The following is a 23,718-nucleotide window of genomic DNA, read 5'->3' on the forward strand; positions in this document are numbered from 1 at the left end:
CAAGGGGGCCTTATAAGACTCAGCTGGCCACGAAACCTGAAAGCCTGGCTAGTCAGTCTACAGGAGAGCTCTGACTGAGAGACATAGAAAGGTGTCTGCGTGGACCAGGGAGCCAGAAGCTCTGGAGGGAGGGGGATGGGAGGCTGCTTCAATAATTCAAAACAAGCTGTATTATATTTTCAGTATAATAAAAACATTTTTCGTGACTGTTCCCCTTTAAACAAATAGAACTTTGCTAGAATGTTTGAAAGTGATACAACTACTTTGCTTATCTGAGGTGACAGTGAGCCCTAATGTAAAATACCCATATTTCTATCAACCCTCAATTCCTGCCTGCACCTGTAGACATCTGGTCCTCTCTGTGTGGACATATTATCACTTTTGCCCTAGACTTCTTTGCTTAGATCTTACTGCCTTTTTTAATTTCTTATCCCTTAATGGCTTCCATATGTCTCTAATTAATATTAGCGGAATAAATACTTCTCTAACAGAAGGTGTTTAAAGTCACTTTTAATGTGACATTCTGAGACAATTTGCAGAGTATCTTAATTTTTTATGGATATTGAATTGTTTGGCTTTTTGTTTATCAGTTCTTCACATTTTAATCTCAGCAGCTATCTGGTTGCTACTGACCAATATATCCTAGCAACCAGGCAGTTGTTTGAGAGAATGGAAGATGACTAGGAAAGGGCCTGACTAGGCTTGTGGCTCTCTGGGTTAGTATAGACTGAAAAATCATACTAAGGGGCACATTTACTTACTCGCGAACGGGCCGAATGCGTCGGTATTTGGCGATTTTTCGTAAAATTGACGCGACTTTTTCGTTGCCATTCCGAATGTTGCGGAAAATCTGGCGATTTTTTTCGTAGCGTTACTACTTGCGTGAAAAGTCGCGACTTTTTCGTAGCCTTCGCGCTGAGTATGAAAGATTCGGATTCATTCAAGCTTCAGTATATGGTGACTTTTCTTGGGCCAGGTTGGAGCTGCAGGGTGCCATTGAGTCCTATGGGAGGCTTCCAAAATCATGCTAAAATCATACTAAGTTTCGCTGCCGCTTACGAGCGCTCAATACAAAAAAGTCCCGACAAGATACGAGCGCATCGTAATGGCTACAGAAAACTCGCGTTTTTTCGCGCAAATCGTATTGGTAACGAAAAAGTCGCGTCAATTTCCGAAAAGTCGTAAAGGCGCCGAAAAAATCGCAAAAAATACAAAAAAGTCGCAAAATGTTCGTTTTCCAATCTGAATTTTTCCAATTCAGATTCGGATTCGTGGGTTAGTAAATGTGCCCCTAAATGTTTAAATCTGCTATCGCAGATATGGGAAGAGAATCTGAGCACTTGGCAATGATTTTTTTCAAAAATGCAGCATGAAATAGAAACAGTTGTTAAAAATGAATTTTAAAAATAAATGTTTTGCATTAACCTGGTAGAACTGAAACAGAAATTGTTAACTCAGTTATAATACAGTGTATTGTTTAAAGCATACCTAAGTTTGTCATGATTTAGAATAGACTGTCCTACATTGCAAGTGCCAAAGGGTGGATCTTACTAGGCAGTGGGTGAGGTTTGGGGAGGATTTAGGTTTGATCTAAAATGTTCACAAAATTGTTGTAGCACTGCAGGATCCTGATAACTGCTAAAATCTCCCTTAGGGGCTGATTTACTTACCCACGAACGGGTCGAAATGAGTCCGATTGCGTTTTTTTCGTAATGATCGGTATTTTGCGATTTTTTCGTATTTTGTGCGATTTTTTCGGCTTCTTTCCGAATTTTTCGTTACCAATACGATTTTTGCGTAAAAACGCGAGTTTTTCGTAGCCATTACGAAAGTTGCGTAAAATCTGGCGATTTTTCGTAGCGTTAAAACTTGCGCAAAAAGTTGCGCTTTTTTCGTAGCGTTAAAACTTACGCGAAACTTTGCACCTTTTAAGTTTTAACGCTACGAAAAAGGCGCAACTTTTCGCGTAAGTTTTAACGCTACGAAAAAAGCGCAACTTTTTACGCAACTTTCGTAATGGCTACGAAAAACTCGCGTTTTTAACGCAAAAATCGTATTGGTAACGAAAAATTCGTAAAGAAGCCGAAAAAATCGCAACAAATACGAAAAAATCGCAAAATGTTCGTTTTCAAGTCGGAACTTTTCCAATTCGGGTCGGATTCGTGGGTTAGTAAATCAGCCCCTTAGTGTCTTAAGCCTCACACATTTTTGCAGGACGATCGGTCGCACGAAACATCGTCAGATCCGCCACACACCATTCAGGGCTGAATCGGCAGGTAAGGAGGTAGAAACAATAGGATTTCTACCTCCTTCTGCCGATTCAGCGCTGAAGGGAGATTTTGGTCAGGCGCCTTCTATGGCGCCCGATCAAAATTTTCAGACTGGTCCGATCGGCGAGTCGGCCAATATCAGCAGCTTCCTGCGATATCGGTCTACTCGCCAACATACCATACACGCACCGAATATCGTACGAAACGAGGTTTCGTACGATATTATCGGTGCGTGTATGGCCACCTTTAGAACAAAGGATGCAATGCATAACAGGGGCAGCCATATACTGCATGCTTCTAATTTATGTACAAATATCTAAATGTGAGTTTTTTTAATTGGGGTATAGGAAAGGTATTTTATTTTCTTCATGCAAAATAAAATAGTAATGTACTTTTTTTTTTTTTAAGAATGATTTTAAAAACTTTCTATACAACTATTTATTATTAGGAACTACTACAGAAAAAAACAGGATTTTTCCTTTATTAACAAATTAGAACAGCCCTGTTCAGAGTCGGTTGTTTGTCCGGGCATTGGCGACTACAACTCTACACCACGTTTGTCTGCCATAACATAGTGGAAGAGTGTGACAAGTCACAGCTTTTTAATGTTAAAATGTCCACTTGTTCAGTCACAATGACTATCCTCCATTTTGTTGCTTGTTCTTCAGCGACAAGCAAGATGGCGGGACAAACGTGCTAACAACGTCAGACACTACTACATCCTATAAATCCGGAAGAAAGAGTTGAGCAAATCACTAACAAATTTTCGCGCGTTTATGCTTATTAGAGTACAGTCTTTAGGCAAAAGAAAACGAGGGAGGGGATGGTTTTATGCATTTTACGTAACCAATCATCTTAACGTTCTCTAGTTCTGCCTACAATACGTACGTGCGACGTAGCGCTTTATCCTATAGCAACTACCAATTCCAGCCAATCATCGCTTACGTTTTTTCCTCCTTCGACACCAACCTGGTTTCGGACCAATCGGTAGCGTCTATTTATTCATCTACCAATTATCTTCGTTTTCTATTCCTAGAGGGTGGACTCCGAAGGTGATAAAAGGTAAAGGCTGCACAGTTCCGTTCAGTCATCTTGGAGCAAGGAAAGAGGAGGAGTTTGGAAGTATTGTGACAAAGATAGACCGCGTGATGGGTAAGTAGTGTACCAGGCGTTTACTAGGCCTCTCATGTAGTTATTGCTGTTTAGAGAGCTTTTCTTCTTTTAGTCGCTGGTATTGGTGTCAGTCGCTGCTTCCAGCCTTATTTAGTTCTATATTTTGAATGTATAAACGCATATTGTATCTCAAGTCCCGTGGCTAGTTATATCTCAGCGCCGATGTATAAACGCACGTGGTTAGAGTTAAGCAAAACACTTTCCAGATTATGTATTAAGGAATATTTGGCTATTAAATCCGTTGAGTTTGTGCGTAATATCCAGTTTTACTCTACATACCAGCGAATTGTAGGCCTTTCTGCGGTGTCTCTGCTGAGTTACAATACTTGCTTGACTTGTGCGTTTTTATGCCAGTACTGCTGCAAAATCGCATGATATAATGAGGGTGAATTCGTGTTGGTGTTGCAAGTGTATTCCTTTTATTTGCGTCGCTAGCGATAAAGTTTGTGTTTTTATACGTATATACCGCACTGGTGCGAACCTATACAGGTGGGGCGCTGCAAGGTTTCGAGTGTATTAAAAAAGTGGTTAACTCCACAATACAATTTCCTACATACATTCATTAACTCTAGTTAAAGTCGCTTCCTTCCTATCGCTGCCGTCTCTGCTTTTATGAAACAATGTTGCAGCAGCAGCAGCTAACTGATCTGGGAGAAGCATGAAAGGCTGACTTTTGCTACATGGGTTCAAAAGACTGAACCAGCATTTTCGTCTACTGGTTGCTTGCAACCTGGGCGTTTCCGGATAGGGGATCTTTCAGTAACTTGGACCACCTTTCCAAAAATCATCAAATAAACTCTGTAGGATTTGCTTGTCACCAATATAGATTTATGCATCTTGGTTATTAAAGGAGACTGAAAGCTGTGCCAAATGTTAGGCTCCCCTTAATGATTGTAATCGCTTACCTTTTACCCCGGGCTGGTACTACTGTTAGGCGAAATCCACACCTGCCCAAGGTAGGTGCAAGAGAGCAATCTTCTTTTGTCTTTGCACCGCTTGTGCAGTAGAGTGTAAAGACGAACTTTAACAAAAAAGTTGGCATCTTCACCCTACTGTGCATGCGTCGGCCCCGGGATTCAAAAGCATGAAGAGACGGAAGGCTGGTGTGGTTTTCTCCTAATAGGAACAAAAGCCTGGGGTAAAGGTAAGCAATTACTGGGTGGAGCCTAACATTTGGCACCCCCAGTGATTTTTGCCTTTCCTTCTTTTTTAAATACATGGTACTGTTCTGTTACCACAGAAAAGGAATGACAACCTTCCCGTGATTTGGAGCTTTTCTGGTTAAGGATCAGATCAAATATATATATTTTTTTTTAATATATACACCCCCACCCCCTCTTTTCAGTATGAGTTTAGTAGATAGTGCTTGTGCATAAGATACCATTGTTTTAATTAAGATTAATTTGTGGTTATTCCTTGACTCTAAAGCTGGCCATACACGCACCGATACTATATCGCAGGAAGCTGCTGATATCGGTCGACTCGCCGATCGGCCAGGTTAGAAAATTTTGAATGGGCGCCATAGAAGGCGCCTGACCAAAATCTGCCGTCAGGGCTGAATCGGTAGAAGGAGGTAGAAACAATAGGATTTCTACCTCCTTCTGCCGATTCAGCCCTGACGGCAGATTTTGGTCAGGCGCCTTTTATCAGCCCTGACTGTGTGTGGCGGATCTGACGATGTTTCGTGCGACTGATGGTCGTACGAAACATCGTCAGATTGCCACATGTGTGGCCACCTTAAGGGTAATGGCACAGGGGATGTTTTGTTGCCTGCAGTAAATCTTCCCTACCACATGCAGCAAAACATCATTGTTTCCTTCCCACTGGCTAATATGCAAATCGCTGGTGGTGAAACATATGTGGTGTGAAGCACACTGGCGATGTGCATTATAGCCAGTTGGAAGGAAGCAAAGATGTTTTGTTGCCCTTAGTAGTGAAGATTTATTGCAGGCAGCAATGTCCTGTGAGCCATCACCTCAATGGTGTGAACAGACATGAAAACTTGTTTCAAGTTTTAGTGGCAATTGATCTGTTGGGTGAGTGAAAATCGCCCAAACCAAACTTACTATGGAGACCAGGCAACTGCCATCAAAATGAATGTTGTGCAATTCAGAATGGGTTAACTGAAGGGTAAAAACCCACGGGTGCTGTTCAGTTGCCCATGATAGATCTGTTATAGTGGGCGACTACCGCTCTGAAATGACTTTCCACGGCAACTTCTCGTCAATTTGTTTTTCGCAGTCGCACAAAGTTGTCTGCAGGAGGGGAAACTTTGCGCGACTTCAGACCAAAGTCACCCGCAATATCAGAGGTCTATCATGGCCGACTGAACCACTAGATGGGTTCTTATCCTTTACTGGTAGATTTTTGTGATAAATACTGTCCAACATATTCCACCTTTTTTGTAAATTGACATCTATACAGAAAAGTCAAACGGATCAGAAATAATTTTATTGAAAGAAGAAAAACAAAACTCGTACAAAAACCGTTGCATTGCTGTGCACACCCTTTAATAATCAAGAATGTGGCTGCATTCAGAATCAACCAATCTCAAATAGTCTCATCTCAAATAGTAGTTAGTATACACCTGACCTCTGATTGAGCTCAGATAAAGTTTGACTGTTCCTGTAAGATTATTCCTCTTGAGGTGGCCATACAGGTAACCATTACTATCTTTCCTGTGACCATTTGTCCTCAAATATGGAGGTAGAAACAATAGGAATTCTACCCCTATCTGATGATTCAGCCCATAACACAGCTTTTGCTCTGGCACCTTCAGTGTTGCCCAATCAAAATCTTTTGTCCGGCCCAGTCAACAGCTTTTGAGATATTGGTTGTCTCGTCTATCCACTATACATCGAATATTGTACAAAGTTAGGGTTCATATGATATCAGTACAAAATTAGGGTTCATATGATATCAGTGCACGTATGGCCAGCTTTGTTCTCACACTCCAAAAAGTATTCAAATCATTTAACATTCTATGGAACACGGTGAAGACAGTCATTAACTAGTGGAGACAGTATGGCTCTAGAGTGTCTAACAACATCAGGATGGAAAGCCATTTCAGAGTGGTTAGTCACCCACAATATCAGAGGTCTATCATGGCCGACTGAACCACTCCATGGGTTCTTACCCTTTACTACCCCTATCTGATGATTCAGCCCTTAACACAGCTTTTGCTCTGGCGCCTTCAATATCGCCCGATCAAAATCTTTTGTCCGGCTCAATCAACAGGACAACAGATATCCAAGGCTTTTGTGATATTGGTAGTCTCGTCTATCCAACATACATCAAATATTTTACAAAATTAGGGTTTGTATGATATCAGTACAAAATTAGGGTTCATATGATATCAGTGCACGTATGGCCAGCTTTGTTCTCACACTCCAAAAAGTATTCAAATCATTTAACATTCTATGGAACACGGTGAAGACAGTCATTAATAGGTGGAGACGTTATGGCTCAAGAGTGTCTACCAACATCAGGATGTCCCGTCAAGACAAGGAGAAAACTGGCCAGGGAGGCCACCAAGGGGACTATATAAACATTTAGGGCTCTGGCACACGGGAAGATTAGTCGCCCGCGACAAATCTCCCTGTTCGCGGACGACTAATCTCCCCAAGTTGCCATCCCACCGGCGAAAATGTAAGTCGCCGGTGGGATGGCACACGCGGCGGCGCGATTTCGGCAAATCGCCAAAAAATGCCTCGCGAGGCAACTTCGCCGATTTGCCAAAATCGCCTGCGCAGCGTGTGCCATCCCACTGACGACTTACATTTTCGCCAGTGGGATGGCAACTCGGGGAGATTAGTCGCCTGCGAACAGGGAGATTTGTCGCGGGCGACTAATCTCCCCATGTGCCAGAGCCCTAAAGGAGCTGCAGGATTTCTTGGCAAGTAGTGATTCTTACATACATGTGATAACAATCATTCATGTTCTTCATATTACTGGGGTAGGGTTGCAAGACAAAAGCCTTTACTCACAAGGAAAAACACCCAAGCCTGGCTAAACTTTGGGGGATAAAAAGTATACACAGTCTCCCACAACCATGTGGAAAAATGTATTATGGTCTGATGAGACCAAAGTTGAACTGTTCATAATTCAGAAAGTGGTGCAAAGATAACAGAGCACATCATCACAAGGCCACCATAACCACAGTTAAGACTGGCCAGAGCTCAGACCTTAATCTGCAATTTGACAAATCTGGAAAATGTTTTCAAGAAACTGGGCAAAGACTGGCAAGTCCAGATGTGCCAAACTGATAGACCCTTACCCCCCCCAAAAAAGTGCTTTAATGAAATTGAAAGGAGCTTCAACCAAGTTAGTTTAGGGGGTATGCACACTAATGCAACCAATTTTTTAATGATTAATTTTTTTCTTTCTCAACTGTTTCTGAAGTGTTTTCGACTTCTTTGTATAGATGGCAATTTTGCCATAAAGGTGGAAGCCACCTCTGCTGCTATGTCTGCTCAGAGCTTTATCGTCAGCTTGGCATCGTCAGCTTCAGCTTTAAAATGGTATAAAACTTTTAATTACAGGTATGGGATCCCTTATTCAGAAGCCTAGCATTCAGAAAGCTCAAAATTACGGGAAGGCCACCACCCATAGACTTCATTTTAATCAAATAATTCCCATTTTTTTTGAAAATGTTTCTTTGTCTGTAATAATAAAACAATACCTTGTACTTGATCACAGCTAAGATATGATTAATCCTTACTGAAGGTAAAACAATCCTGTTGGGTTTATTTCATGTTTAAAATTAATTTTAGCAGACTTAAGGGGTCTTTCAAAAACTTCAACCTCCATACCTTATCTGGAAAACCCTAGGTCCCCAAGTATTCTGATGGATAACCTGTATCATACATGTATAAACTTGTATAAAATTCAATGTTAATTTTTGTGATTGTTCCCCTTTAATTTGAAGCAGATCTATGGCAAGTTGTGAGCATTACTGTTATAGTTAGCCATGTTCCTTGGAAGATGTACAATATCCAAATTTGTTGTAAAATACAAAATCTAAATGGGCAAAGGCACAGAGGCTGTGTGAGTAAAGCAGGTTTGCATGTAGCGTTCACAATATAACTTGTAATCATCCTTCTCAGATTTCTCAAGGAAACGTAAGCGCAGTCGATGGAATGATGAAACTCCAGACCAGAAAACTATTATTCCTGGGATGCCTACAGTAATTCCTCCAGGGCTTACTCGTGAACAGGAAAGAGCTTATATAGGTAATCTTTACATGTTTTTGCCTTTATAAGTGGTATGTAATTTTTCCCAGTGTTCATGTTTGACCTGACAATTTGAAAGTAAATTTTGTACAGAAAATCCATGAATATCAAAAATCAATTTGAATTTGCCAAACTTGGGGGATTTTAAGAAATACATTAGTCAGTTTTTTATGAAATGTTCAATAAATGGTGTTAGTACTTAAATCTGTATTTTTTCCACATTTTTAAGTGCCCCCACAGTAACATTATTATAAATATATTCAATTTAACTGTGCAGATGTCTTATTCAGTGGGACTTTTTAATTCTCCCAAAGTTACAGCCTTGATTTTACTTGTTTACCATAACCTTTTGTTACTTTAATAGGCAAGTATTTTTGTTCCTTTGCTTTTGGTGCATTGTGGGCTTCTGGAAGCTTCCCAGAACCACTTCTGAGCTTATTAAAGTAGTTTCAGACATGGATGTATCCATGGATTGCAGGAAATATCTCAAGACCATCTCTCCACTGACATTCATACATAACAAGCTTTCATTAAAGAAAAAAACATTACTTGGCGCATACCTAAAAGCAACCAAAAGCCCGTCAAAACTTAGGGTTATTTAGTGTATGGCCTGCTTTCCATGGTCAATAACCGTATGCTTGGCAAGATAGTGGACAACTATGTTGGACTAACTCATAGATATGCACAATGCTGCCTAGGTTAGCTGGGTGTTATTGTATACTGCTACCCTGCTGTGTGAGCTGGGACAGGGAGATGCGCTCCACCATACAGCTACAAGAAAGCTGCACAGGTAGAGTCCACAAAGTCAGTTAGGGTAGATTGTGAAAATTCATCTTATAATAAGGCCCAAGGCATTTCGTCTTTATAATATAGACTATCTGTGAGAGGCAGTAGGGCAGCCCTCTGACATAAGAGAAACTGTGATGTGAATGGACATATGTTCATTCAGTCTTTATCAAGGTATGCCTTAAAGGTGAAACTAAAAAGTGCTGCTAAATAAGACATTTTCTTTTATTTGAGATTTATAAATTAATTTTGAAATTAATGTTTTTATACAAATGAGAGAATCTTTATATTTATTCTTACATAATATCCAAAGTGATCTTTTTTGTGTTTAGGAGACTGAGAACTGTTAAATATTTAGCTATAACTCCAACAAAGGGGTTTGATAGCCTTAATTCAATGGCATCTTAATATTTCCTGGTATTGTGTAATCATCAAATATACTAATAAACTAGAAAAAGAAGCTTTCATGGCTATTTTAACATTACCTGAATACTTCATTGATATGTTTTTATTTTTTTACTTATCACTGCTACTGCAGTTGCACTGCTTTAACTTCTAAAGTTTAATTTGCTTGTCATGTTAATTAGCAGGTTTTAATCCCCACACGTTATCCCACATTTTAATTATGAAATTTGCCAGGCATTTGCTGGAGGTCACCAAGGTAAATATACCTCTCAGTTGCCACCATCCAAGCCTTGAAAGCTTGTCATATTTCCTATTAACATTCAACATGTTCTCTTCCTCATCAATAGCTAAATGTAAATGATTGTATTATGGGTTTAATTCTTTCCTCTCTTGGTTTTGTAACAATTTTTCCCGTTCCTTTTTTTTGTTTTCTAACCTACTTTCTTCCAGTTCAACTTCAAATTGAGGATCTGACGCGCAAGCTTCGCACAGGAGACCTGGGAATCCCCCCTAACCCAGAAGACAGGTTGGGAAACCCCATCCACAAGCTTGTAACTGCTGACAGTAATGGTTTAATATTCTCTTGGGCTCATTAAATTGACTATTTTAGTGTGAAGATATGGAATTTAGACAAAAATTCATTGTCTAGAGGCTTTGTATCCTTTCCACTGTTCTCTGCTTGAAGGTTATCTGCAAGTTTCCCTCAACAAGTTAATGTTTTTGCAACCCATATGACTTCTAAAAATAGCTCAACAGTGTTTTAATTCTGTAACATTAACTGTGGCAATAGAATGGAGCAGTGTTGAAGAGCATGGCAGTTCATAAAACTGATACAGCACTGTTACCCTCAAACTCACTGTTTTTTTTTAGCATTAGGGTAAGTTTGACAGCATTTCTGGTGTTTTTGATTGGTTTTAATTTTACAATGTCTAGAAGAAGGTTGCTATAGGTGGGGAATGCAAGTACACTGCTCTGAGCTGTCTGCTCTGGGGTTGGAGGTTGATAAACTGGATATTGTTAAAGGGATTCTGTCATGATTTTAATTGTTTACTTTTTCAAAATTACACTGTTTAAATGGCAAATAATTCATTCTACTATTTAAAATGTCGTTCTTGAACCAAGAAATGTGTGTTGTTTTTTTAGCTGTAATATTAGTGTGTAGGCAGCCATCTCAGTGCATTGTGCCTGATGCAGAGCTTTCATAAAGAGCTAGCGCTACACATTAGAACTGCTTTCAGTTAAGACAGCTTCTCCTACTGCCATTTAACTGTAGAAGTCATCACCCGGTCTTGGATTTTTACTATTTTATTTTACTATTACTATTCCCATATCTACCACTTAGCGATACAGGTGTCCAGGTAGCTGTTATCTTGCTACCTTCCTATTGTTTTGCTGATCGGCTGCTTGGGGGAAAGGGAGCAGGGTGATATCACTTCAACTTGCAGCACAGCAGTAATGTGTGACTGAAGTTTATCATAGCGCAAGTCACAAAAATCTGTTTGTGCTTTTGAAGATTTCAATGCAGGATTCTGCTGGGGAAGCTCTATTAACTGATAAGTTTTGGGAAAAAAAACGTTTTCCCATGACAGTATTCCTTTAACGTCAGGCACTCTGACTAACTGCCTAGTCACAGGGAAAGTCTCTAAATGTTTTTAGTAAAATCCTATAATCAGCAGCACAGCCTTACTTATAAGCAAGGGACACTTATCTGAGGAGAGGGTGGATAAGCAAAAATAAGTCCTATTCCTGCATTTGTTACAAAGAACAGTATAGGTCACTAATGTAGGGTAGTGTAATTACTGTTCAGGAAGGATTATTTAGGTAACCTTGTAGAACGCATTCCTTGGGAAGAGCACATGCCTGTGATTACGTTCTAGGAAAGCATGAAATGTGTAAGGCTTGGCTAAAGATATCCTCTGGGTATAATTAATTTAATTGCCATTAAGGACAATGGAGGGGGCAATTACCAGGGTTTTGCCACCCACCTTGCCAAACTGAAAATGCATTATAGTAAATTGCCCCTTCAATTGAGACTAACTATCCCCACACAAACGAATTTGCCCAGGGTGCTTTTCTGAGCACCTTTGCAATCTTCTTTTTTTTTTTTTTACACTACTAATATAATAAAATAACTAAAACATACCCAGTCATTTTGTCACAGCAGAATGTTGGAAGCATACATTTTTGATGCCGGAGGCATGTCCTGACTCACTCCTTGAATCAGTTACGTAAGCTTCTGGTTTAATGACAGAACAGTAAGGGATGCCTCTGTTAAATTATTTATGGCAGTTCACTGTATAATGACAGTTATTCTAAGAAACATTCCAATATGCATTCAGTAGTTTTAAAGTAATTTTGTAAATGGTATTGCAATTGAAAGCCTTGTTTGTTTATCCTTCTATGTTTTCTGGTTCTGATTCCTGAGATAATGTAGCAGAAGTCATTGTTTCAGGTATTAGAAGAATGCAGGAAGTATAAAATGCTGCTAAAATACAGATGCTACTTTTCATAGTGATTACATTTGCCACTGTAAATTTTGAACTAATGTATATTGAAAAGTTGCTTGAAACTAGATTTATTTAATTATGCCAAAACATGTTTTGGGTGGGGGATACTTTTAAGGACATATATTTTGAGTTGTTGTAAAATAATTATCGAAAATACTACAGATTAGCTAGAGTAAATCATAGGAACATTTTGTATTTGACACAGCATGTTCCAAGAGGTGTTACAACTTCTCATATTGCATTTCCCTCTGGCAAGTTTTCTAAGGGTGCATGCATGGACAATTGTACTATACTGAAGAGCGGGTTACAATAATCTAGCATGTGTTCATTGTGAGTATGCTTGAATGCATTCTGATCCTTCATATGGCAACTTTTTGGGGAAACTTTCAGACTTCTTTCAGTAGATTTCAAAACATCTTAATTCTGCAACTGTTGTCCATGAACTACATTGACTTTTGGAAAGGGATAATTTGTCACATGGTTTGGATTTAGCAATGTTCCTTGATCCTTCCCTAGTAAGTATTGTTGGGGATAAATTTTATTCTCTACCACTGAGGAAATTGTGAAATCCAATTAAAACCTTGATAAAGTATTGATTTAGGGTTTTTAAAAAACTGATGCAGCAGTTAAGCAAGTGTTAAACCAGATGTGCTCAATTAAAACCATGGTTTTTATAGATTCTTTGCTACCATTCTTATTGATATACCCCTTGCCCTTTTTGAGATTCTTGATTTAAAGCTTCCTTAAGAGTTAACATCTTTTGATACTTTATATAAATTCAAGAACCTTGGCATGCCATACAGTGTTTTAACTGTTGATGTAATCAGGCAGAAAACAGTGGAGGTCTCCTGTCACCACTCCTAAAAGTAAACCATGGGAAATGCACTGTCTAAAGCATGTCACAAGTTGACACAGACCTCTGCTAAGAAACGCTCAAGCTGCCTGTCACTACTTTGATTTTGGTCTGATTACAGCATGGTTAAAATGCCTTGGGCACCATTAACTGTAATGTGGCTGTCTTGGGCTATCCCTAATGAACTGCAGATGTCACAAAGCAAAAGCATTGCAAAGCTGGGTTAGATATTTTGCTACCCCCATGTGGCCGCCTGCTATGGAAACGGGGAATAGGATGACTTGCACTTTGCAGGCTCCAAAAGTTTTATTACCCAGCATTAATCAGAGATTGGTAAAATAATAGGTATTTAATATATAACATTTTCCTCTTGTTCCCGTCAGAATTTTACAAACTTTCTCCCTGCTTGTGATTTGCCTTGGGGTTAAGGATTCTGCTGGATGATAGTGCTCACTGCTGCTGCTAAGCAATACCACCCCACTGGTTTTTTAACTGTTTACTGCAGTGGAACATAATCTATTTTATGTGATAAATGCCACTTCAATAAAAACTGTCCTGTAAGGGAAATGTTCCTAGCAGGAAGGTTTTTGATAAATGGGGAAAACATTTGAACTGCTGGCAATCCTTGCATTTCAGTGTTTGAAAATCAGCCTCTATTTTGGCTTCTGCAATATTGCCTGGGCATTTGCTGTGCTGTTCTATTCTTTTGTCATATTTGCCCTTTGGTGGTCTGGGTGGCCTTTTTTTGCCTTAGGTCTATTCCTTTTCAGAAAAACTTCTGATCATCTTTCACTGCTACTTTTGGTTTCAGTGAGTTCCAGAGCCACATGCAAAAGTGAGTTTTCTGCAGCCTGGCACTCACTGGGGGAGGGAGCAGCTGCTAAGGGATTTTTTTATTAGCTATAGCATCTGCCCTACTTCTGAAGTACATGGTACAAATTATGTACCATTCTAGCAGTTCTGTCATAGGACTTGATTTCTGGGGGGCATTCCCAAGTAAGACTATATTTGACTAAACCTGTGACGTGACTTATTTAACAAAGATGGAATTAACATTGAAAAATAAATCTGTAGACCCAAGGAACAGCCCTGCAACAAAAACAGTGCCCTACAGTCTTTTAATATTTGAGAAAGGAAAGCAAAAAATAAATACTGGTTACTGTTCTTAAAGGGGTCGTTCACCTTAAAGTTACCTTTTAGTATTAGAGACATATTCTGAGATGATTTGTGATTGTTTTTCATTTTTTATTTGCAGTTTTTGGCTTATCATTGCTAGGTCCAATTTAGCTTAGAAACCAGGCAGTGGTTTAAAACAGATGGATCATAAATAGAGGAAGGCCTGAATAAAAAGATAGGTAATAAAAAGTAACTGACAATAAAATTGTAACCTCACTGAGCAAGTTTTTGGCTGCTGATGTCAATGTCCCCCATTTTAAAACTTAAGTGTGTTAGAAGAGGCAAATAAATCAAAAACTATAAAAAATGATCAACAATTGAAAAGTTGCTAAGAACAGGCCATTCTATAACATAGTGAAAGTTAACCTAAAGGTGAACCACCCCTTTAAAAAAAGACTGAAAGCTGTCACAGCTTGCCTATCACTCTTCTCATCCATCACCTTGTCATCCAGAATAGGTTGGTTTGATCTATTATAGCCTGTAGGTAAACCCCATTCCCACTGGAGTAATAACTCTGTTCCCTTTTATGTGTGTGTTCTGTATAAGTTGATTTTTTCATAACTACTTTTCCCCTTTTCACATATACTGCCACAGTTAAGCATATTGAATATTTTTGCAACATCCTGTTTACTGCAGTGAGAAAAGGAAACTTTAAAATCAGTTTTTTTCCCTACATGTGAACATTTGCCACTATACATTTTTTTCCCAATTTTTTTGTTGTTGCTATTCCTGTGCCATGGAGTAACCCTAGATGGTAGCAGAAAAATTTTGTATTGCTTTCCAATCAAGGGCATATAGATAGGGAAGGTGTCTGAAGGTCAGTTTTATGTTTGTGTATACAATTTTGTATACCTTATGTATGTTCATATTTTAATTAGGCTTTTAATTTTAACTTTAGTGTTACAATGTGTGCTTTCCTTAACACACCTCTTTAATATTTATATATACCTGTACATGCTTGGCACACAAAGCATTTAATTCTACCATTTTGATTTTACAAATCTGTGACAGTCTGAATTAATGTCCATGTGTTACAGATATATGCTTGTCATATAGCAGGCATTTGTATGGTCTGTGTGCTTTTGGCATAAGGAAGAGAAACATTGGATGAAACACTTTGTTGCAGAGATGTTAAATTTGTACTCTTTAAAAACTTGCAAACTGTGGCCCTGTAGTTACACTAGAAAACTTCCAGTATGCCATATTTAGTTACTTGTAGTTCCAGTTGATATCAGACTGGATCGTTTTAACTAATACCAACTTCACCTTTTAATATTTGTATTTCTCCCGCATATGTTTTTAACAGCCTTTTCAATTGACTTACACTCAGTGGGATGTGATATCACAAATTTGTTACTTTTAAACTGGGATGTTGGAGGTTTACATGATTTTATACATATCCCTAACCTCTCCCTTTTTTCTCTCCTCATAATGTTTCATTAACTTTTTAAATTTTTTTTTTTAAGTAAAAGCAGGTTTTAGAGAGGTTAATGTTTCTTTTGAAGAATTTTAATAACCTTTGCACCTCTTTAAACAGGTCTTTTATTGCCATGTCTCCCCATTTAAAAACGTCTATCAACTGAAGCGTACTCAATAACCCTAATGTTGGCTTTTTTTCTCAAAGCAGCCCTCAGTTAAATTTGTCTTTTTCGGCCGCGTATTTAACCACACTTTGCAGCTTTAACCTGCATAATTTCTCTTTAGCGCAAAATTTAGGTTCTTAGTTATTTTGCCCTTTCCTGCCCATTTTAAACCATTGTTTATGTACCTTTCTGGGGTGAGAGAAATTAATTTTAAGTTAGTGGGGTTTTAAGAATACTTCAGGTATTTGGGTTTAAGATTTGATCAAAATGGAAACTTTTAGTAGAGTATTGAAATCTTAGAAAAGGATTTATTTTTCCTCAGGATAACATTCTAGAAACACCTTATTTTCTTTTAATTATATTGGTCCTTTTTGCTTAAAAAAGTCTTAAAACATTCCTATCTAAGAGAATCTTTGCTTTTGAATGTGAGGTGATTACAGTTACTACTTTTGAGTTAACTCTACACAAGTATATCTTATTAAAGTTATACACGAGCAGCCTTAAAGATTAATGGATAGATAGGATTTTTTTTTCTGTTGAGGTGATTTGAGGTTTTTTAACAAAGCAGTCTTTAAACTAAAGTTTGTTCCACATGCAAGTTTAAAGTAATTCTGCCCTCACAATGTATTCTTGTTTCCTTACGAGCCTTGTTAATCCTGTTCTGATGCCAGGCTGTCTACCTTTATGCAGGTCTCCATCACCAGAACCAATTTATAACAGTGAAGGGAAACGGCTGAACACACGAGAGTTCAGAACGCGCAAAAAGCTGGAAGAGGAACGTCATAACCTCATCACTGAAATGGTGGGATTAAACCCTGATTTTAAGCCACCTGCAGATTACAAGTAAGGTTTTGTTTGGGAACTTTCTTTAGCACAATTGATGTTTCTCAGTTGTGTTTATTTTTTTCTGTATAGAAATGCCCAATTTGCTGTTTCTTGGGGGCTTTCATCTGTTCTGTAAATAAATCATAATTTCTTTGGAGGTTGTGAAATTCCTTGGGAGCTGATACACAAATATAACATTTTTTATTTCTTACATTCCAGACCACCAGCTACCCGTGTTAGTGATAAGGTCATGATCCCTCAGGACGAGTACCCAGAGATCAACTTTGTAGGGTTGCTTATTGGGCCCAGGTATGTAAATATTTTACCATAAATACATTTTGAATAGCTCTTATTTTACACCGGCTTATGGGCTTTAAATACACTGCATGGAAGGTGCTAGATGATTTTGATGGTGGTTCTGTAGTGTTTCGTTATGTTAACGCAGTTTGTTTTAGGGGAAATACATTGAAGAACATTGAAAAGGAGTGCAATGCCAAGATCATGATACGGGGTAAGGGTTCCGTAAAGGAGGGCAAGGTTGGCAGAAAAGATGGACAGATGCTTCCTGGAGAAGACGAGCCTCTACATGCCTTGGTAACAGCTAACACTATGGAAAATGTTAAGAAAGCAGTTGACCAGGTAAATTATTTTTGGCTGATCCCTGATTTTTGATCTATACACTTTAGCAATGACCCTAAAACTATACACATTTATTTGTGTGCTTTGCATACAGGAGGCTTTGCAAATCTGATGGACTATTATATATTTCTCATGTTTTTAGTTATGTAAATTTGCTAAAATGTCTTCTTAGTCTTGTGCAATAAGAAATAAACTAAAAGTTCCACCAGGAAATGCCTGTAAAGTAAAAATGTTGAAAAATCACCTGGTAGGTAAAGTGTGAAATTATGGAGGCAGTGACAATGTTAAAGCTTTTTTGATATTTCAATTTAATTTCCGTTTTTTTTTTTTTTCTCCCAAGATTCGTAATATCCTAAAGCAGGGCATAGAAACTCCAGAAGATCAAAATGATTTACGAAAAATGCAGCTACGAGAGCTTGCTAGGCTGAATGGAACACTGCGAGAAGATGACAACAGGTTTGTTTTCTGAGGGACATAAGTGTAAATCATTAGGATTATCTCCTCACTTTCAAGTTAGTTACACCTGTCTATTAACAGGATACTGAGGCCATGGCAGAGCTCTGAAACTAGAAGCATCACCAACACTACAGTATGCACAAAATGTGGAGGTGCTGGGCACATAGCTTCGGACTGCAAATTCACCAGGTAAGGCCTGTTATTGCTTTACATGTTCTAATTCTAATTTCCTGCATGCCCTCGACGTATCCCAGCATGCAATTACCCTTAAGTTCAAAACTTGTTATAGAAGAACACCATATAGTGTCTTGTAGTTGTACCTGGATTCATAATAGTGTCTTGTATTTGTACCTGGATTCATGATAATGTGTATGAAAGTACTAGGGGCATATAAGTTTTACTTTAATTAGGGAGGGTTATTACGAGTGGGCCTATTCTTTCTTGTTATCATTGCATCCACCCTCAGCAGTTGCATTTTCTCTGTGAATTTCTCATAATTTAATGCGAGCGTTGACTGTTGCAACAGCTATGCACAAGACATGTGATTTTTTGCCTTTTCATATAAGCTAATTTTTGCTTCTACTTGTGTAGCATTTTGTTAAGTATGCCTGTAGGTGCTGCTAGAACAGTTGTGCCTGCTTTTGCTTTGCTGGCATGCTCCTCCACTATTGCTTCACTATTGCCATAAAAAAATTAAATGTGCAGAAAGTGTTCCCTGAGATAGAGGCTTGAAGAGGATTCAAAACCAGTAGCTTAGGGATTTGTTCTCTATGCAGGCAGCCTCTGGTATCCTTTTGCATATAATGCCTGCCATCCCTGCACAGGCCTTGTTTTTCAACAATGGACAAATTTGCACCTAGGCAGTAACCCATGACTTTCATTGTTCAACCTGCAGCTGACTGAAAAAAACCTAATTACTAGTTGCTATGGTATACTGCCCAGGTGCAAATTTGGCCAGTGTTGATAAATGACCCCTAGCATGTTTTGACAGTTGGCTGCAAGCTCTGTCTCCCTGTGAACGTACAGTGATCTGATTGGGACACAGCTCTTTTGGTTTACTGTTTCACCTTCAATTTGATTACTTAAATTTTCAGATTATTTTCTGGAGCATGGAATTGCAAGAAGTAGCAATTGTAAGAGCCAGCAAATCATTATCCTGTATTAAAAGGGCTTTATTGGCACATTTGGTAGTTTTTTAGCCATTTCAAAATGCCTAAATTAAGGTAAACTTTGTAATAACAAGCATGTCAGAAAAAGCTGTGCAATTTTGGTCTCTTACTCAAAAGGATATTAGAGGGAGGATTACAGTCATCAAAAAAGCTGGTTAAGTTGCCTTCCCTTGAAATTATGAGAGGAGGATTCCAAATCTGATATGGGGAAAAGTTTTATAAATGCATACATTTATGAATGAATGAATATCACCCCAGTTATTTTTTTTTTCTGTTTAGTGTAACCGTGCGTCCTGGTGAGCCACAGTCTGCCCAGGACAAAGCAAGAATGGATAAAGAGTATCTGTCTCTAATGGCAGAACTGGGAGAGGCCCCTGTACCCACACCTATGGGCCCTGGTTCAGGTCCATCTCATAATCCTGTTCAAGGCGGTCCTCGTCCAGGTGGGATGACAGGAAACGCACCTCCCATGGTAAGCCAACCATTTGGAAGCTAGGGTTTTAAAGCAATACATTTATATAGAATTTGATAGTTTAAATTGACACTTGTAGGATTTCCTAAGAATAATTTCACCAATATTAGCAATATATTTCCACAAAAACTTATCAAAGTGGTGCACGTAATTACAGTATGCATGCAGGCCTTAATTCTTTTTTTTTTTTATGTTCAATGGTTTTTAACATGGCAAGATAACAGTAGCTGCTATTCCAGATATAACATCCTCAATAAAGAACAGTCAGTGTGACAGGAAGGGATAAAAAAAGGAAAGATGGGGGGGAAAAAAGAATAAAATGTGCATATTATCAATAAAGACCCTAAGAAATAGTTGTTGATAGTGAGTAGGATACTTGTTGATATATACCCAAGTTGGTATAATGGTTTTTAAAAGATACATTATAGGTGGATTATCGTTGGTATCCATGTTTTTGACAAATGGCAAAGCGTTCCAGTCCTTATGAAACTGAGTGATTTTGCCATTATATTGGTTAAACATCTATTTGTACAATGCTTGGATGGTAATATGATTAGAATGTCAGTTGTGAAGGTATTATTGGATTTCCAGGTGGAGGCTAAGAGCTTCCTTGCTGCTGAAAAAATATGAAACACCACTGTTCTGGTGGGTCTGGGGACAGCGCCCATGCCAATATTCAGTGAAGCTGTTATTGGAAATGGACGGTTCTATACTTTGCGGAAATAAGCTGGAAAACTGTGATCCTTGATTGCACATAGGAGTATGCCCACCACATGTGATATGTTAATTGGTTGACCACATCCTCTCCAGTATGTGTGAGGGTAAATAGAACTCATTTTGGCCATTCTAATAGGGAAGAGGTGCCATCTTAGAAGGATCTTCCTTGATGTTTCCACATGGTTAGATTTGCTGGGCCATTGGAGGGATGTCAACCATTGATCTTCTGTAAGAGTGGAATACAAATCAGCCTTTCACTTTGCCATTAATTTGGTCTTTCGAAAGATATTGATTGGAACCATAAAACATCATAAACAATAGATTTACCTTTTCCATTTTTAGTTATTCAATTAAAGAATTGTAAAAGTGGATTGGGTTGGCAAAACAATTTAGTTTATCATATGATTGCATAACATGTCTTATTTAATTCTTAATGTTTAGAACCGGCCTCCTTGGATGACTCCTGATCGTCCTTTTCCAGCTCTCCATGGTGCGCCCCATTCTTTTCCACATCCTATGGGAAATTCAGGGAATGGACCTCCCCTCCAGCATAATTCTGGTGGACCACATCATCACTGGATGCAACCACACCCTGGTGCACACCATTCTGGCCCACATCCTATGGGTAAGATGAAAAGTACACTGAATCATTTAAACTGAAATGCTTTAAAACCAATTAGAAGAGGTCTGCATCATCTTTACTGTTTTCTCTCCTGCCTATTCTGTGGTGTAATTTTGGTTTTGCACCCAGCTCTATATGTAATTCTAATCACATATAAGCAATGTATCCTTTTTTTCACAGGTCTTCTGCATTCCCATCCAATGGGCCTGATGCCTCCACCACCACCGCCTCCACCTAGTGGGCCAGCCCCTCCACCTCCCCCACCTAGTGGGCCATCTCTTCCCCCTTGGCAGCAGCAGGCTACTGGTGGCCCTCCTCAAACTGGAGCTCCTTTACCTTGGCAACAAAGTAAGTAAAGATACTGTTTAGACACTGTTTATACAGTGCTCAATGTTTCAAGCACAGGGTTGATTAAGAAAGCATTGTGTGAATATGGTAAAAGTGGTGGGCAATATTGTGGAAGTAAGTATCTATCAATTTTATTTTAACCAGGTTCACCAACTACAGCCTCTGGGACAGCGTCTCTTCCTCCATGGCAGCAGCAGCAACAGGGAGCTGGTAGTTCTACATCTAACACTTCCCCCCAGCTCCAGACTCCAGGTGTTCAGCCGCCATTGCCACCAAGTGCTCCGCCGCCTCCACCACCTCCTCCCCCAGGCACATCTGGTCTTCTCTATGCTCCACCCCCCCCGCCACCACCTCCTTTAGATCCCTCAAACTATGTCACCATGATGGGAATGGGTGTACCGGGTATTCCCCCTTTTTCTATGCCCCCTGCTCCTCCACCACCCCCTCCTCAGAACTAAAGGTGGCGGTGGACCCTTTCAGACACACACAATGAAAAGGGGTGTTTGCACTTTCCTTTAGATGTAAGTTACTTCAAATCCTAAAAAGGATTGGTGCTGCCCATTTCATTGTGTGATGTGGTAGTGTTTACTACAACATCTGGCTCCCTGAGTCTAGTTTTACAGTGAAACTCCATCCCTCAAATGTGACTGTACTGTCCGCCCAGCACAACTGAAGAGATGTTTTATTGAATTATGAAGGGATGTTGCGCTCTTCTCTGTACCTGATTATTTTTGTCTCCTATGACTACAGTACTTTGCTTGTTCTGTTACATTAATTCTCTTCCTTTCACAAATTGCTGGTTACTTAGATGAAATGCTAAGCTACATCTTATGACACATTTTTGTTTTTCTTTTATATACGTATGTATATGGAACCATAACTTGATATACAATATTGTGCCTGCCCTATGGTGTTCGTGCCATTTGCGCATATCCATTTTATTTTTCAATCTGCTATTGAGTATTAGCAAAAACAGTTGAGTAGAGCGCTTAAAATGTAATACACTTCCAACTTTGCACCCTGTAAAATACTGTTGCCTTCCAAATAAGTGTGAAGTAACATGTTTGATTATACTAAATCCTGCCAAAACTGCCGAAATCTTGGTAATACATCATGCTTTCATATAAAAGTATATACATATATATATATGTATAAGAAAAATTTTCATTCTCTAGGTACAGCAATATCAAGGGAACGTTGTTAAGGACTTAATGTAGAAATAAGTATGGATATGCAATCAAATACACGGTTCTACTGAGAATTATCTAACATTTTTAGTTCCTTGTTCTAGGTAGGTTGCATCATTACCTGTGCAGCACTATTGCATCCAGAAGGCTAACCAGATCTAGCAGCCTTTTATGAAAAACTATGCCATAATGGAAAACATTTAGTGTGAAAATGTAGATGTTATATGTAATTTGGAAGTTTAATGTTGCTAATTTGCAAAATCTTTATCATAAAATACACTTCACTTCTCACGCTCATGCCACAGTTATTCAGTATTTCACAGTAGATCTAAAACTGCCTTCCTATATCATAGGCACTGTGCTCTCTAACTTGGAATAAATTTCTAGTCCCCCTGCCAATTCTTAGATACTGTTTGTATTTAACTGCGTAGTTGAGAGGTACATTACGACTTTAGTGAGTTGTTGCTTTGATTGTTAAATACTTGCTAATGCCCCCAGCATCATTTTTGCCTTTGGGGAAGGAGACTTTAATGTAAATAACTCACCATTTTTAAGATCCTCTTGAGGGAGGGGCCAGGTGTACTGTTAAGCTAAGGGAACACATTTCTGTGCCCCCGATGCTTGCTTATTTTTTTGTGACTGATTATTCTGTAATAAGGGCCTGTCCTAAATTAAAAGACATTTTTTAAAAACGTTTCTTGTTCAGTTCACTGTCTGATATGTGAAATAAAAAGTAGCTCTTACAGATAACCTTAAGTAAGTTTGCATTTGTGTACTGGGTCATAATTTATATTTTTCAACACAAATGGGGGTCATAAAATGTAATGGACTGTTTAATCTATTGTGTGACCTATTTATATACTGGCAGCAGTCTCTAAGGGGGGCAGGTGCTTGAAAAAATGTGTGTAAACAAAAGCTGGGGATATACTAGTTTATAAACCCAATGGTGGTGGTATTGCACACCATGCTTAAAACACTAAAAAGAATGTGTATGCTACACATTTTTAATAGCTAATAGAAACCATTACTTGACACGGGCAGATTTGAGCACCTAATTGAGCAGCTTGTCTGCCTGTGTATGGGTCTGATATTTGGGCAAAAATCGGGCAGATAATCATTGTACAGGTTAGATTTTCCAATTAGATTGAGGACCATGTCTGCACGCTGCTGTGGTCCTTGATCCAACTGCCTGTACAGTGGCGATTATAAATACAGTAAGTGGGGAAGAAATTTGTTCAACATATCAAAAAGCAGATGGAGGAAAACTGTAATAGATTGTAAATGAAGGTGAGGCAAGCA

The 23,718-nt window shown here is 38.8% G+C and overlaps 1 protein-coding gene across 2 annotated transcripts; it reads left to right on the plus strand.

Annotated features, from left to right (window-relative positions):
- Positions 1 to 3,371: 3,371 nt before the first annotated feature.
- sf1 (splicing factor 1) lies at positions 3,372 to 23,175 on the plus strand. 2 transcript variants are annotated; one of them, NM_001011340.1, is made up of 12 exons: positions 3,372 to 3,422; positions 8,549 to 8,674; positions 10,316 to 10,391; positions 16,675 to 16,827; positions 17,029 to 17,118; positions 17,265 to 17,448; positions 17,789 to 17,904; positions 17,986 to 18,093; positions 19,353 to 19,545; positions 20,704 to 20,887; positions 21,065 to 21,232; positions 21,377 to 23,169. In NM_001011340.1, exons 1-12 carry the CDS (start codon positions 3,419 to 3,421, stop codon positions 21,688 to 21,690), a joined length of 1,716 nt encoding a protein of 571 aa, NP_001011340.1. In that variant the 5' UTR covers positions 3,372 to 3,418; the 3' UTR covers positions 21,691 to 23,169. The 2 variants fall into 2 exon arrangements, with proteins under 2 accessions (NP_001011340.1, XP_012816458.1); XM_012961004.3 differs by lacking the exon at positions 10,316 to 10,391 and having other exon boundaries at positions 3,386 to 3,422; positions 21,377 to 23,175.
- The last annotated feature ends 543 nt before the right edge of the window (positions 23,176 to 23,718 follow it).

Source organism: Xenopus tropicalis, chromosome 4 (assembly GCF_000004195.4).
Source record: "Xenopus tropicalis strain Nigerian chromosome 4, UCB_Xtro_10.0, whole genome shotgun sequence".
Classification (NCBI taxonomy): Eukaryota; Metazoa; Chordata; class Amphibia; order Anura; family Pipidae; genus Xenopus; species Xenopus tropicalis.